The following is a 17571-nucleotide window of genomic DNA, read 5'->3' on the forward strand; positions in this document are numbered from 1 at the left end:
AGGGTCAAGTACTCTAATACATAATTTGTTTCTATAAATCAAGGAGACCAATAACCCAATAGAAAAAAATGCCCTTTTTCAGAAAAAAGAAATACAGATGGCTTTTTAGTGTATAAAAGAACGTTCGACTTCATTAGTAATAATGAGTACAAATTATAGTTGCAATGATATATCCATTTTTTACCCATCAGATTTTTACATATCCAAAATACACTTGATGGGGGGAAGTTGTAGGGAAATAGGCACCCTCATACATTGCTGGCAGGAATAGAAAATGATACACACCTATGAAGGGCGATATGGCATTTTCTATTAATGTTACTAATGTATTTACCTATTGGCTCATCAATCCCACTCTGAATTTTTTGGGCAAATATATTTGCACACATACAGAAATGATATATGTCTGTATTATAACATTGCTTTTAATAGTAAAAGATTGGAAATAACCCAAATGTCCAATTATATGGAATTGGTTAGATATTATTGTCCATCCAAACCATAATATGCCAGGAAGCTATGTGCTGATATGCAAAAGTCTCCACTACATACCATTAAGGTTTTTTGTTTTAAGCACAGTGCCTAGTAATGAACATAGTGTGCTGACTTCTTTGTAAGAAGGGGCAAGGTATATATAATTGCATTTGCTTATATTTTCAAAAAGGGGCACTGTAACTATTAAAAGCAGTGACCTATGGGAGGGGAAATCAGGAAACCAGGTAAAGAGGGACATGGGTGCAAGCAAAAATTCTCAATTTTATGAAATTGAGAATTTCATAAAAAATTTTATAAAATTTTATAAAATTCTTTTTTATGTCGTTTTGATTTTTGAACTACATGAAAGTACTATTTTTTAAATGAATACATAATTGTGCAGATTCACTTTTGTAGACATGAAAGATTTTCAAAATGGATTTAGTGTATAAATTAGGTCATAGAAATAAATACAGAATAATCCCAATTTTGTCTTTCAAAAAATCACGTATCTATATGGTCATATTCTTATATAATAATTTCCATAATGGGAAATAGGAAAGATTTAGCCACAAACAAGTTTATCACATTGTATTTAATAATGAAAATCTGAAAACATCCTAAATATACAATAGGCATTAAAGGTGACATGGGGTCTGTGGAATATTTTCAATCACAAATAATTACATTATAGAAAAATATTAGTGTGAGAGATTCACAGTATGTGAATATATATATACATATATATAGTGTATATAAAGCAGAGTATACAAGATAACTCTGTTAAAAAAACAAAGTACATGCTGGGGCTTCCCTGGTGGCGCAGTGGTTAAGAATCCGCCTGCCAATGCAGGGGACACGGGTTTAAGCCCCGGTCCAGGAAGATCCCACATGCTGCGGAGAAACTAAGCCCGTGCGCCACAACAACTGAGCCTGCATGCCATAACTACTGAAGCCCTCGCGTCTAGAGCCTGTGCTCCGCAGCAAGAGAAGCCACTGCAGTGAGAAGCCTGCACCCGCAACAAGGAGTAGCCCCCTCTCGCCACAAAGAGAAAGCCCGCGCGCAGCAATGAAGACCCAACGCAGCCTAAATCAATCAATCAATCAATCAATAAAAGTAAATGCTTAGAAAAATTGAGGGAGGATACACACCAGGGTATTTGTTAACTGTGGTTTCCCCTGGGTAGTGGAATTATAGGTGCTTTTTGGTTTTTTCTTTTAAATGGTCGGGATTTTCTCATTGCTGTACAACAAACAATCTCTTCTAAAATGAGAAAAAAATAAAGCACTACGGAATTTTTTAATGCTTTTTTAAAAATGATGCTTCAAAATTCATTTCTAAGCTACCTACAAAAGTCACCCACCTGAAATGAGAGTCTGGCTAAGTAAGGTGGGCTATCTCCATCTACTGATGATAAGGAGAAGTAGAGTGAGGTCTTGGTCCTAAGCTGAGATGTCTTATTCCCTCCTTCCTCCCTTTGAGTCTTTCTTGACCACAGGGTGTTGGCCACCATGCTGGGTCCAATGGCTCTGCCCACCAGTATAGGACATCAGACACTGCAACAAGACAGGACCTGCTCTCACCACCACTGCAGAGAATCCACTGGTCCAACCACTTGCCTTCTGGTACCTTCCAGCAGGTGAACTAATAAAGCTGCTGGGCTGGAAAGTGGTCGGCAGGCAACATGGTGGGTGAGGTGGCCGGGGCACAAAGGTTCTCTGGGAGGACCAGTTCCTGGCCCAGGCCCAGGCTCTCCCTTAACTGCTTCTGCTTCAGCCTCCCTGGCCAGCCATCCCAGTCTAATCGCTGAGCCCCTTAAAAGGAAGGAGTGGTTTCGGGGTGGGGCATCTCTTAGGCAGGCCGCCTCCAAAAAGGCTCGGGTGAAGAGGTGGGGTCCGAGGCCCAGGCAGCCCCCTAGACCCTTCATGTCTCCTAAGAGTTTATTGTAACCATCTCTTATCTGGACTCCTGCTCTTGGTCCCTGCCCTTGGTCCCTGCCCTGTCCCACCTGTCTTCCAAGTCCCTGCCATCCTTCTTGAAATACACCTAATTATTTTATTCCTGGGATCAAAACATTTCCTCCAAAATCAGTCTTTCTCAAACTTTCCCGCTAAAGGACACCAACAGCAGACAAAAGAAACGCCTCCAGTTCCCCCAGGGGACCCCTCAGCCTGAAGTTCCTGCCGGCACACCCAAGCTCTCTTTGAAGTCTTCTGTTTTCTCTTAAAGATTCATGAGAATTCTGCATTCTATTGCATGATCTATCTGAATTTCTTTTAATAGGAAGATGTCTAAAATTATTCACCTCAAGGAAAACTGATGCTCCTGAAAGAAATAATGTGTTTATCCAGAGGCTCAAATATCCTCACTGGAACAGTACCTACAGCATGAAATCCAAACTCCTGTCAGGCAAGGATCTACAAAATTTGGCCCCCACAAACCTTACCGCCTTCCTCCTGCTACTGCTCGCTCTCCAGTCGCTGGGCCACCGGGACTCCTGTCATGTCCTGATTTAGGTTCTTCCCAGCACTTCTGCTCAGGCTCTTCCTTCCTGACCCCACTCTACCTGCTGACGACCCACCACCCCGAAAGGCCTCAAGGGAGATCAAATGCCACCTTCCACATCACACCTCCTCCGGTGGCCCTGACAGACGCAACGTGAGAGGCAGCAGGCTCCTGCGAAAACAGCCTGTGCTTTGGGACCAGAAGGCCGGCGTTCAAGTCCTGACTCCCAGCTCTGGACACTGGACAAATTATCTAACTGGTCTACTTCTCGCTTGTAAAATGGGGAATAACTGTGCTTCCCTCACAGCGCTGTTACAGGGATTAAAGAAGACCCAAGCAACAGTGTAGTGCCCAGCACATGCTCCCCTCCACTCCTCCAAACTCCTATAGCAGTCTTTATACCACTCGTGTAAAGAGCAGGTGTTCACATAGCCGTGCTTTTTTAGAATGGCTTATTTCACCCCAATATATCAGTGGTTCCCAACGTCCCAAGGAAGCTTCTTGTATTACCCCCATGATCCCATGGCTTGAAAGATTTTGGTGATTAAATCAAACACATTGATTGAAGTGTATCCCGCTTTTCTAAGTTCTCTGTCCCATGAAGCTTTCTGAACACTGAGAGCTGTTCCCAGCCTCCCCTCTCCTGCGTCACTTGAGGGACTCAAAGCAAGCAGCCACCCACGGAGACCGTAAACACCTCGAGACTGCAGCTCCGTCTCCACACTTCCCACAGCACCTTACTCAGCGCCTGCTCTAAGAACACACCTAGTCACTGCTCGCGCATAAATAAAAAGTTCCACCCAGATGACACTGGGGGAAGAGCCCTGCCTAAATCAGCCAGTCAGTGTAGAGAAAGGGGGCATTCTTACGGGAGGCAGGCAGTGCTGGAGACCAGCCCTTCTCCTCCCGCCCCCACCCCCGCCCCGAGCGGCACCCCCAGGCCTACCAGCTGGCCTCCAACTTCAGTGTGTGAGCCGATTAAAAAGCACCCTCTCTTCAGTGTCTGGAAACTCCTGCAAGGAAAGTTTGCTCCCAAAGTTGGCTTTTGACTAGAGTCTTAATAAGAGGCCTCAGCAGGCTGTGGCTGGAGAGACAATGTCACTTAGAGAAGCAGCTTGAAGCGGCAGTTAGGAGAAGAATTATTTTAATGAATACATTTCCTTTCAATTGTATGGGAATATCAAGATCCCATTAGAATAGGGAAGCAATTAGAACTAATAAAGATGAATGCGCAGTGCTCGGTATGTGCAGAATAACAAGCTGCCAACAAAGGGGCTCCGGAGAGCCTGCTCTAATCCAAGGGAACTGGCGGCCAGCACAGGGGAAACAGCTCTGTTCAGCGGCTCAAAGGCCAGCGTCCCGTGCATTCTGGTCACGGCCAGCAAATGGTGCGAGTGGGGCCTCGAAGGTGGGGGTAGATGGGCCCCCGCCCTGGCCCTGGCCCGGCCTCTGGGGGATAGAGATGGGCCGTTGGCAGCCCCTTGGCGACGGCCATTCAGAACAGGGCCCTGGCTCCCCGCCAGCCTTGCGCCTGCCCCTCGCACTGGGCCTCATTGTGTCCAGGTGGCAAATGCCTTCTCGCCAACTTTCCTTCAAGGTTTACAGAGCGGGTGGGACAGTGGAGGAGGGAGGGAGAAGGGGGCCCTGTGCCCCCTGCATCTCTCCCCTCCCCTGCCGGCCAGGGTCTGTTCCTCCTCTGGGTCGGGTGTTATGTTACAGACAGTGGTGGGTCACAGGCAGCCAAACACAGGAGTACTGTTGCTTACACAATTGCTCTTCAAACAGTAACAAACAATTTTCATTACCCAAGTCAGATCGAATCATCTGCCTGGCCATCCTGCTTCAATACCAGCCACACATACAGAACCCAGGGCTTCACACTCTGCCCATTCTGCTGTGACAAAACTGGGCTCCATTTTGCCCCTGGCCCAGGGACGTGGGACAAAGCTCTTCCTCTGATCCCTTCTTTGAGCCGGATCAGCTGCACGGCTATCAAAACTGTCAGGAGAAACAGAGAAGACACAAGCACCTATGCAGTTTGGGGCTCACTCAGATCTGGAGTGAGACCTTACTCAGCATCTGTGTGAAGAAGGCACTCAGGAGCTTGGAGGAATCCATTGACAAATTTAGAAGGAATCCAGCAAGATAACTCTGGCTTCCCACCAAAGCATTCACTAGCCTTAGATGGAGTGTCAGGACATGACATTTCTTTATTTAATCTTTTTTGGCCAGACAGTTTTTTCAACCAGGAATGTGTAAGCTCATTCCAAAATGTCTGCATGAGAGGCCAGTGACATTCATTACTGAGATTTTTCTACCAGGTCTCTTAGAGAAAAAAAAAAAAAAATCTGTAACATTTTATAATTGTTTCTCAATGGTAGAGCATTTTAAAAGTGTGTTTACATTTATAATCCTACTTGAATCTCAAAACAACTATGGGGACTGGCAAAGCTAAGGTTGTCAGGCCTAAAGATGAGGAAACAGTGGCCCAGAGAGGTTAAGTATGCCGTGCAAGGTCACAGAATGAATGAAGGGGTTGGGACACCAGAACTCAGGTCTTCTGACCTGGTTCAGTGCTTTGTTCTAGGACGCACCTTTTCTACATCCACAGGGTGCCAGACATTTCCAGGATAATTCATCCTGCAGTTCTGCTTTTCCAGTGTAACTCCCTTATCCTTTTCCTCATACTAAACTGTGCTAAGCACTGTAGGGTTTTAAACACTGTAGTCTAGGCTACAAAGCAGCATCCTTCAGAAAGGTTTCCATCGAACAGTCATCAAATTTTGTTTTGCTGCTACCCCGCACCCCCTACCAAAGAGATATACATTTCCTCCCTTTTAACAGCTTAGGTAAGGATTGTTTTAAAAGTCTGCCCGTCCAGTGTGAGGTCGGCACAATCAAAACTGGCAAATGATTGTCTAGGTCCCTTTCAGTACAAAACATTGTAGCATCCAGGGGTTGGCAAGTGGCAAAGCAAAGCCATTCACCTTTCATACCCTCATCACCTCCTATACCTAAAGGCCTATTCATTTAATTTTTGGAAACTTTTCTACATGGTGACTATAGTTAATTATATTGTACTGCATGTTTGAAAGCTGCTAAGAGAATAGATCTTAACAGTTTTCATCACAAGAAAAAAAATCTAGTAACTATGTATGGTGACAGATATTCACTAGACTTATTGTGGCGATCATTTCACAATATATATGAATATCAAATCACGGTGTTGTACACCTGAAACTAATGTTATCTGTCAATTATACCTCAATTTTAAAACTTTTTTATTTTTATAATTTTTAAGGTATTTATATACCATGAGATACACAGATATTAAGGGTACAGTTTGAAAAGTTTTGACAAATGTATATCTACACCCAAATCAAGATACATAACATTGCCATCCCCCCCAGAAAGTTCATGCATATCCCTTTCCAGTCAACCCCACTCCAGGCCTCCACTGTTCTCATTTCTGTCACCACAGATTAGCTAAACCTGTCTTGGACATCAGATTAACTGGAATCATATTGTATATAATCTTTTGTATCTTTCTTCTTTCACTCAACATAATGTCAGCCAGACTCATCCATGTTGTATCAGTAGTTTGTTCCTTTTTTTTTTTTGATGAGTAGCATTACATTATTGATTCAGTTTTCAAAATCCAGTCATATTACTGCTAATTTGCCCCTCAAAATTCTTTCCATTCAATGTATCTCCTGCATGCTCCTTTCCATGCATCTATCTCCTCTGTCTCTCCTCAGCAATACTTGAACTGAGAAACATATGTAAGTAGACTATTTTACCTCCAGTGATGCCCTTTTAGGTAGGAGTGGTTCTACCTTCAGGAGAAACTGACAACGAGGCAGTCCAGCATGGTGGTCATGAGTACAGTTTTCAGAATAGACAGATCTAGGTCCTCATTTCCAGTCTAGCACTTAACAGATGGGTGGTTGGGGACACGTGGTTTAACCTCTCAGGGACTATTTTCCCATTTGTAAAATGAGAATAATAATACCTTCCTAATAGGGATTTGTGACGACTAAATTATATTGTACATAAAATGTTTCTGTTTATATTCTACACAATAGAAACCAATAACAGCCTCAAGTTAAACTATAATAAACATCCTCCTGCTTCATTCACACACTTTCAGCTTCTCTAAGTCATAAAGTATAAATGGGTATATATTTTCAGAAGTTTTTAAAAATGACGAGTTCACGATTACATCTAGAAAAGTCTAGGGACTTCCCTGGTGATCCAGTGGTTAAGACTCCTAGCTTCCACTGCAGGGGGCACGGGTTCTATCTCCGGTCAGGGAACTAAAGATCCCGTGTGCCGTGGCCAAAAAAAAAGTCTAACTGTCATATATTTACTTAACATAAATGCTATTTCCTCTGGAAAAAAGTAAAGCCTTTCATCATTTGTTCAGTGACAATTACATACTGAGTGCTGACGCTGAGGGGCTCTTCAAAAGAGTTAAGGACATAGCCCTAGCTTTTAGGATGTTTGGTTTTGGAGGGTAATAAGCACAAAAATAACTATTATACAGAGTATGGTCAATAATAATGATAATAATTAACATTTATTAATATAGTGGTTAAGAGCATGGTCTCTGGAGTCATACTATATGATTGAAATAGTGGCTCAGTCATGTGATGCTGGGGAAGTTACTTACCCTCTTTTTGTGTTATTTCACTTGTAAAATGGGGATAATAATACCACTTATCTAGCAGGGCTGTTATGAGTAGATGAGTTCATACATGTAAAAAATTAGTACATTATCAGCACATTAAAAGTATGCAATAAATAATAGCTAACAATTACTGAACACCATGTGCCAAGCACTGTGTTAAATGGTTTACATGCATTACTTCACATGATCTCCACAATGTTCTCTCTACTATTATGCCCATTTCACTCATAAGGCAACCGAGGGAAGGAGAGTTCGGGTAACTTGCCCAAGATTACATAGCTAGTAAATAGCAAATTCCATAGGAAAGACACATCTATAAAATGGGGATAGTGATAATAGTACTTACCTTAATGAGAATTAAACAAATTAATATTTGAACAACAGAACAGAGCCTAGTGCACAATAAGGTCTATACAAGTGGGTGTTAAACAAATACAAATTGCTATGGTGATTCAGAAATGGCAGTAAATAACTTCCATGCATGGAGACTAAGGCTTTGGAAAGGTGACATTTAAGCTGAGCCTTGAAAGGAGGGAGAGAAGAGGAGAGGAGTGGAGAGGAGGGAAGAGGGAGAGGGGAGGGGGAGAAGGGAGGGGGAGAGGGGAGGAGAGGAGAGGAGAGAAAAGGGAGGTGGAGAGGAGAGAAAAGGGAGGGGGAGAGGAGAGAGGAGGAAAGGAGACGGGAGGGGAGGGGAGGGGAGGAGGAAGAAGAGGGAGGAGGAGGAGAAAGAGGAGGAGGAGTTGGAGAGGGAGGGAGAGAGGGAGAGAGACAGACTGGTAGTGGGAGAAAGCTCAGAGTAGAGTAAGCAAAAAGTAATGGGACTAGTTAAGTTTGATTAGGTAAAAAGAAAAACAAAACTCCCCTTTCCTCCAATCAGTTACTATTTCTGCCAGCTGTACCTCAGTGTATCTTTTATCATCTTCTTAGACACCCCCCCCCCCAGAATCTGCTATCCTTACCCCCTCGTCAATCATTTTACAATATTTATGGAGTGCCTCTATGTGCCAGGCACTGTTCTGGGCACTGAGGATATAACAATGAACAAGACAGGCCGAGTCTCAGTTCCTATTCTGCACTATAATAATACCAATACTCCAAGCTGGATTCCCAGCTTTTGGTCAGCCCTACTCCAATGCATCCTCCACACTGCCACCAGAGAGACTGGAAAGATACAGATCTGGTCCGGACACTCCCTTGCTTAAATCCCCCTGTAGTATGAATTCCCATCGTGTTCAGAATAGATTTCAATCTCCGAGGCATCCTGTTCAAGGCCCGTCACTAACTGTCCCGCACAGCCTTATATCTCAGCCTTCACCTTCATGCACTCCGCACTAAGCTACAGTAAATTACTCAAAATCTTAGATACACACATAGAAATAAGCACCTGCTGAAAGTACGTGGCTGGAACTCCATCCCTATTTCATCCTTGTACACTGAAACCTCAGAAAAGCCCTGGTTACCCCCCTCCAGCCTTCAAGTCTAAAGAACAGCGCTGGCGACACACTCCTCCACAGCCCTGGCGTCCTGCGAAGGCTGCGCTCACTCCCACCCCAGCGGGAGCAGTAAAAGGAGGGGCTTCGCGGGGCCTCGGGGCCGCCATCTTGGCTGAGTTGGCCGGAAGTGGTCCGGCAAATCGGCTTGCCGGCGCGCACTGAGGCTGCGCGGTGGCCTCGCCGCGCTTCTTTGGCGCCGGCGGCGTTGCGGCCGTCCCGAACCCTCTGCGGTGCAGCCCGGAAGCCACTAAGTCCCCTCTGTCATCTCTCCTAGTCCTATTCCAGCCGTCCCAGCCGCTGTCCAACCCCTCTGCCGGGGTTTGTGCAGCGGCTTGCACACCCCTCGGCCAGTGTACGCGCTTTGCACCTGCCTGCCCGAAAACATGTTGCAGAAACCAGAGAGCGGGGGTCTGTCTCCCTATCCCTCGGGCGGAGGGGGGGATGGATGGTGGCCACGACAGTGAGACCCAGGCCCTGACCGCCTCGCAGGAGGTGGCCCCGAGCCCCCTCCTGCAAGAGAGCCTCGAGGAGGACCTTGGTGCTGTAAGGAAGGAGGAGGCTGCGGAGCCCTCCATCACCCTGAAAGGTGCGAGGGCTTTGGCAGCCAAAACCTTGGCCCGGCGCGGGGCCGTTTCCGTCTGGATCAGACAGTGGCTGAGTTGGTGCAGTTTCTGCTGGTGAAGGACAGGAAGAAGAGTCCTATCACCCTCTCCGAGATGGTGAAATACATTATCAGAGACTTAAAGGATCTGTTCCCTGAGATCATCGCAAGGGCCGCAGAGCATCTGCCGTATGTCTTTGGTTTCAAGCTGAAACAGCTTGACCGCAAGCACCACACTTATATCCTGATCAACAAATTAAAACCTCTTGAGGAGGAGGAGGAGGAGATGGCCCCAGACTGGGTCTTTTAATGATGATGTTGGGCTTTATCTACATGAAAGGTAATAGCGCCAGGGAGGCACAGGTCTGGGAGATGCTGTGTCGGTTGGAGGTGCGTCCCTCAAAGTATCACCCCCTCTTTGGGTGCCCGAGGAGGCTTATTATGGAAGATTTCGTGCAGCTGAGATACCTCAATTACCGGCTTGTTTCTCACACCAATCCACCGGCATGTGAATTCTCTTGGGGTCCCCGAAGCGACCTGGAAACCAGCAAGATGAAAGTCCTGGGGTTCGTGGTCAAGCTCCATAAGAAAGAACCCCAACACTGGCCAGTGCAGTACCGTGAGGCCCTGGCAGACGAGGCTGACAGGGGCAGTGTGAGGGCTAGGGCCAGGGCTAATGCTAATGCTGGGGCCGGCATCCACCCCTGGTGAGGGCCAGCCAGAGGTGGGGCGGGGGAAGTTGGGTATAAAAGCTACTGTCTGAGTCATAAGTAGACTAGGTGGGGAGAAGGTCGTTATTTCTATAGCAGTTGTATTTGTGTAACTAGGATTTAGGTTTTGTATCTTGGTAAGTTTTGTTACGTTTAATACACTTAAATTCATGTTTATAAATGAGATTGGTCTACTTTTTCCTCTAGGATTTTGTTGTAGAGTTTTGCTGCTTTTGTAAAATTAATTGAAAAACTTTACATTTTATTCTGTGATCTTGAACAAATTATGCAGCACTGAATGCTATACTTAAACGATTTGAAGGAACTCACCAGTATGATGATCTGGTACCAGGGAAAAATATAGCTGATTGGTATCTAGCTTTCCAACAGTTTTTGTCCACTGTGCAAAGAAAAAAGACTGACATTTAACTCTGTTTGCTTAGTTATTGTAGTGGCTGGGGCGGGGGGGAAATGCAATAAATTAGAAGTATAACCTGGTACACTTAATAAACATTTGTTAAGCATCTTCTTTTGTGTGATGCACTGTTGGGGGTATTTGGGGATTAAATGCTGAACAAGATAAAGGTCCTACTTTTCAGAACTGGACAGTAAGTAAATAAACCAGAAATTACAGTGCGGTGAGTTGAAGGCTACAGAGGGACACCCAACCCAGCTGGGGTGATTGGGTGAGGTTTGCCTGAGGTTACCTTTAGTCGGACTTCAGGGTAGAGAGGGAGAAACGATGGGGTGGGTGGAGAAGAGGGGAAGGAGAAAAGGAAGAAGAATTGTGGGTGGGAGATGGTATTAAAAATTACTTAAGATCATAGATGCTCCTCAGTAAGATGGGAAGACATGATACATGGCAGATCTGGAAAACATCCAACCTTTGCCAGTGCCCCTTGGTCCAGGGCAGTTTATTACAGTGCACACGTAATGATGGTGACTGTTAGCATTTTGGTCTTCTCCATTTCCCTTCTCTCAATCTCTACAAGCTTTCCTCTTCTACCAAAGCCCTCAGAGACCAAATACTTTTTTTTTTTTTTTTTTTTTTTTTGCGGTACGCAGGCCTCTCACTGTTGTGGCCTCTCCCGCTCCAGATGCACAGGCTCAGCGGCCATGGCTCACGGGCCCAGCCGCTCCGCAGCATGTGGGATCTTCCCGGACCAGGGCACGAACCCGTGTCCCCTGCATTGGCAGGCGGACTCTCAACCACTGCGCCACCAGGGAAGCCCAGAGACCAAATACTTTTAACAATTCTGGAACGGTACGTAGTGTGGAGGGCACGTGTGATGTTCTCTGCTGCCAAGAAGTCTTCAAGGGCTCTCCCTTGGCACCAGGAAGCCCCGCACTCTCATCCATGTTTCTGCTTGCCACTTGCCACCTGCCATCTCCCATTAGGAGGAGAACTGTAAGGCATCTTTCACATTCTTAACTACCCATGAAGAGTCATCTTCGAAAGCAGCTTGAGCCTCTGCAGTGGCTACCACCTTCACTCTGGGGATGAATTCTGTAGAATGGGTACATAGAGTAATAAGGAATCTAGAGGAGTGGTAACCAAACCAGAACTGGGTGTAGGATTATGAAACCATCCCCTTACAGCTGCCATATACAGAAAAGCTGCTTTCTTCTCTCTTTACTGCTGGTTTTGTGGGTGTGTGTGCTTTCAGTTGCGTCTGAATAACATATCTGAGTATGTTAAGGTTCGCATGGAATACAAATACTTTGGGACATAGGCCCAGGGATCCAATCAATCACAGTGAGACCAAAGGTTATAAGTTTATGGGTAAAAAAGTTCACTGATGATTAAAATATGATTTCTGGGCAATTTATAATTCATTAAACAAAAGTATTGAGTACCCACTATATGCCAAGGACTTTGCTGGGTTCCAAAGATTAAAAAGGGAAAACCGTCTTTATCCTCAAGGAGCAATAGTGATAATTTCTCACATTTGCATTTTCTCACAGCTGCTGAGAGGTCAGCAGTGTGTGCACCTGAGGGTCTGATTACTTGGCGATTTGCTTACAGTCACTTGGCAAAAGACAGCACTAAGACTAGAACCCAAGTCCCTTGCCTCCCAGTGTGTTTCATTCTAGTACATTGTTCCCTGTGTCTGGCTTCCAATATATTGTATGTGATTTTATTTATCACAACTCCAAAAATCAAGTGAGGCATGTGTGATTATTGCCAGTTGCCACTGCAGTCCTTATGGGAGTGAGTAGAGTAGAAATACTTCCCATTTCACTGTCAGCAGAGGTGACTTTGCTGAAAGTCAGACATATATTTCACAGCAAGACAGGACTAACAACTACCATTTATTAAACATCTGCTATAGGCCAAAAGCATTTCCCCCCTACTTTTCACAACCGTATTGCAAAGTGGGTATTACGAAATACCTCCATTTTACAGATATTAATACTTGCCATTTATTCAATACGTAATATAAGCCAGCTTTTCAATGCTTTACATATGTTTTAATGATTTTTATAACAATCTAACAGGATAGATATTATCTGTACCATCTTGAACTATGCACACTGAAACTCAGAGAAGCTGTAAAATTCTCATAGATGGTATATGATATAACAAGGATTGGAACTGAAGTCTGACTTAGTCAAAACTCCACACTTTTGGGGCTTCCCTGGTGGCACAGTGGTTGGGAGTCTGCCTGCCGATGCAGGGGACGCGGGTTCGTGCCCCAGTCCGGGAGGATCCCACATGCCGCGGAGCGGCTGGGCCCGTGAGCCATGGCCGCTGGGCCTGCGCGTCCAGAGCCTGTGCTCCGCAACGGGAGAGGCCACAGCAGTGAGAGACCTGCATACCACAAAAAAAAAAAAAAAAAAAAAAAAACTCCACACTTTTCACTCTCTTACATTTCCTTCTTCTTGGGACTCCTTTCAGGCTTGGGGACTCGTGTTCTTTCTTCCAAACATGGCTGTCTCTCTGGAGATGCAAACAAGGGTTGTATAAGCAAGGTAATTATGACAAGACCCTGGCCTGTGGGAGGGTAAAATAAAGTTGGAGAATTATCTGTGAACATTGGTCCCAGCTCTGCCTACCCCCAGTGTTGTCAGAGTGCTGACTACGTGTAGAATGTGTATTTTTACTCAAACTCAGCACTTTTTGCCCTTGTGGGCCATGTTTCCTAAATCTTCTTTAGTCTGCTCTCTCCACTAAGCCTCAAATTAAGTCTTTCATGCCATGGAACAATCAAATAACATTTCTGGACCTGCAAATATGATTCCCAGCATTGTTTCCAGATGGTACAAAGGGCTGGCAGAACTTGTACCCTTGCCTCAGGATGAAAGACCTCCCATTTCATAGATGCCATCATCAACTTCTCAGAAGTACTGAAAGTGTGGCCTCTGGGCCCATGTGTAGAGCAGACATTGGCCATGGTGAGGGCAAGAGATGAATTCTCCTGTTGCTTATGGTCATTCACATGACAGAAAAGGAAGGCCTGGATCCCTGGTCTCCTTCCCCTTCAGGCACAATCAGAACTAGATCTTCCTGGGTGAAACCATGTGGGTGGGAGAGCAAGGAGATGTCGGGGGACTGATGGCAGATGGATTACTCCAAATCATACGTACTATACCACAACTAGATAGCAAAGCCAGTAAAGGGAATTCCCTTGAAAACTATAAATGAAGCCTTAGACAATGGGAAGGTCTCACTCAGTTCAGCCACAGACTCTGCAGGGATTTTTCTTTTTCTTTTTTTGGCTGCATTGGGTCTTCGTAGCTGCGCACAGCCTTTCTCTAGTTGTGGTGAGCCGGGGCTACTCTTCGTTGCGGTGCGTGGGCTTCTCATTGAGGTGGCTTCTCATTGCGGAGCACGGGCTCTAGGCGCACGGGCTTCAGTAGTTGTGGTTCGTGGGCTCTAGAGCGCAGGCTCAGTAGTTGTCGCACAAGGGCTTAGTTGCTCTGAGGCATGTGGGATCTTCCCGACCAGGGCTCAAACCTGTGTCCCCTGCACTGGCAGACGGATTCTTAACCACTGCACCACCAGGGAAGTCCCTCTGCGCCACCAGGGAAGTCCCTCTGCAGGGATCTTGACGTTCACCAGAGTCGGGACTTTTGACCCACTGGAACTTGGAGAATGGGTGTTTGTAAACAGGCTCCGGTGAATTACAGCCCCAGCATCTAGCAGGCACATAGCGCTCTGGAGGTGGTAGCTCATTTGTAGCCCCTGCAAACCAGGCCTCAGTGCACAGGCTCAATCACAGCTTCCACCTGAGATAATTATGCCTCATGCCTTGGTCTTAGTGGCAACTGATGCTTGTGCAAATCATTCCTCAAATTGTGTAACCCAGCAGAGATGGCAACAGTTACCTCCCAGCAGAAATATAGTGTCCTGACTAAAGAGGTGAGGTATTCTGAAAAGCGTCCCAATCAAGGCCTTATAAAAGTCATGACTATGTGACCTTGAACAAGGAATTCTAAACTCTGAGGACTGAAGCTCTAGGAAAGTTTAGATTGGAGGGTGATTGGAGTTAGTGGTTAGCTACAATCCACACCCACAACACATCCTACCAGCTGACTGCAAACCCTGCCAGTTCCCGGGCTACTCATGACTGATGACAAGATCAGCCAACAATTATTAAGCCTTATCTGTCAGGCACGGTGCTAAGTATGATAATCAAATTGGCTCATGCATCTACACAACACCCCCATGAGACAGATTCTCCATTTGCCATCATCACAGTCCTGTAGGCAAACCACAAAGAAAGAAGAATTCCTTTCATTGTGTCAATGCACAAGTTAAAAGACTTGCCCAAAGTCATGGCATAGCTAGTGAGCCACAGATCCTGAGCATGAACCCGAATCTCCTGGGTTCTTGCTGTAATTCCACCTTGCCGGTCTGCAGAAGGTTCTCAGGGAGCAACCAACCTCCCTTTGGGAGAATGGGGCTGCAGGAGAAAGAAAGAAAACCTGTGGGCCTGCTCATTTATGCCATAACCTAGAGCGCCCACAGTAGAGGCAGTGAGGCAGGGAAGGAACAATTTGGCTTCTTTGATTGCAGGGTTTGGGTCACCAGACGGGATGCAAACTGGGAGAGGAGCCCACTTGGAGCAATGCTGGCTCAAGGCACCAGCACTGTGGTTCCTGCAGTGGGGGAAATAAATGGTGCCCAAGACGCAGAGGGGTGTCAGCACAGTGAGAGACCACCATGAGGACAAAGGAGTCTCCTACGGTGGAAAGCTCCTGGCCCCTGGAGCAGCCAGATCTGCGTTCCACGCCACCCTGCCATGGGAGAGTGTGTGCCTCCACCTGAGTTCGCTAACCCTCTGAGCTTTGGTTTCCTCGTCTTTCCAACAGAGGTATTGCTGTGTACCTCAAAACACTGTGAAGACGACGGAATGAGGGAATTACGAAGCACCTAGCCCAGGATCTGGTACACGGCAACTAGTGTTATTATAAACTGTATTCACTCATTCAACAAACACTTATCTTCTGTACATACCAGGCATACATCCTGGTGGTGAGCTTACAGCAGAGAACAATACAGACAAAAATCCTTGTCGTCTAGAGCTTACAGATCGGTGCGAGGAGACATAATAAAGAAGCACATTACATAGCATGTCAGATGGAGATCTATGCTGGAGGGAGAAATGAAGCAGGAGAGGGGGAAAGAGTGCTGGGAGGGTGTGCAATTTTAAATGGCCTGCTCGTTGAGACATTTGAGTCAAAACTGAAGGTGAGAAGCAGGAAGCCCACAAGCTGTCTGGGGGGGACCAGGGAGGAGGGGGTGCCGGCAGATGGAACAGTGAGTATGAAGGCCAAGGGTGGAAGCAGGCCAGGCAGGTTCTGAGAAGTAGCTCCTGCAAGCAGAGTGAGTGATGGGGGAGGGTTGAGTAGAAGGAGACGTGTTCCTTCTCCTGAAGGAGCTTGCAGAGCTGGCACAAGTACCTAAAACAAGGAATAAACGCGGATCTGCACCCAAGAGTCACTGCCTGGGTTCAGCAGGGAAGAAACCGCAGCAGCCTTAGGCAGCAGAGGCTTCCACTGGGCCCGGAAGGGGAAGGAAAGAGATATTCCTTATTCATAGCTTTTGTTTTTCTAATTACAAATGCTTGTAGTGGAAAATGTGGAGAGTTCCATAAAAATATAAAGAAAAGGAATTCTCTAGAATACTGGCACCCAGAGGCAACCATGGTTAACAGTGTAGTATGGTTTTATGTCTATCTCTAGTGTATTTAGTTTTCACCTGCCAAGGGTATAAATGATTTGTTGCCACTTTAACAGTGAGTTACAATGACACTGAGCCGCACGCCATGCAATATTTCCCTCAAATACTTCTGGGAGCTCCCAGTGGGGCATCTCAAATGATGTCACAAATCCATCTATCCACAGCAGTCACCGTGCGGGGCTTACGGAGGCCCATGAAAGGAGAGCTTCTGCTGGAGATGGTCCTTGTGGAGTCCTCAAGCATCCGTGGCTGCTGCCTCCTCGGATGCCCCCAGTGTTCTAGAGGGATGCTGCAGACACGGATAGAGTGTGCTTCTCCCCAGCTCTGTGTCAAGAAGTGTCACCTGGGTCCCACAGCAGCAGTGCCAGGGACTCTCCAGCCTCCTCAGGAAGCCTGCTAGTCTCTGCTTGCCATCTCTTGCAAGCGACTCTCCAAACTTCAGCTGAAAATAGTCACCCCCACAGGGACCAGTCCACAACTTCCTCCACAACTCTTTTCCTCAAACCTTAGGAAAAAAAGGAGAGAAAAGGCAGTCCCTGTCTCCCAAGGCACGGCTATTTACATTGCTGAACCAGAACAGTGAACATATGCATTCGCGCTGACAGTGATAACACAGTTTTAGATTGGTGTTGATTTTCCCGAAACAAAGCAAAAGTCTGCCCCAAAGGTGAACTAAATCCTCCATCTCTAGCAAACTGCTAGCAACTTAGCTCCCTTCCCCCACTTTTCCCACCTTCTCATCATGTTTGTTTTCTTTTTTTAATTTTTAAAATTTATTTATTTATTTTTGGCTGCGTTGGGTCTTCGTTGCTGCTCGTGGGCTTTCTCTAGTTGTGGTGAGCGGGGGCTTCTCATCGCGGTGGCTTCTCTTGTTGCAGAGCACGGGCTCTAGGCGCCCGTGCCTTATAAC

At 46.1% G+C, this 17571-nt stretch overlaps 1 protein-coding gene across 1 annotated transcript; it reads left to right on the forward strand.

Annotated features, from left to right (window-relative positions):
* Positions 1-9546: 9546 nt before the first annotated feature.
* MAGEF1 (MAGE family member F1) lies at positions 9547-10475 on the forward strand (the record flags this gene model as incomplete). Its single annotated transcript, XM_082839268.1, is given in 4 exon segments — positions 9547-9567; positions 9569-9794; positions 9797-10048; positions 10051-10475. Coding segments are annotated over 4 exon segments (924 nt in total).
* Positions 10476-17571: the final 7096 nt, after the last annotated feature.

Source organism: Leucopleurus acutus (assembly GCF_964270905.1).
Source record: "Leucopleurus acutus genome assembly, chromosome: 5".
Taxonomy (NCBI): Eukaryota; Metazoa; Chordata; class Mammalia; order Artiodactyla; family Delphinidae; genus Leucopleurus; species Leucopleurus acutus.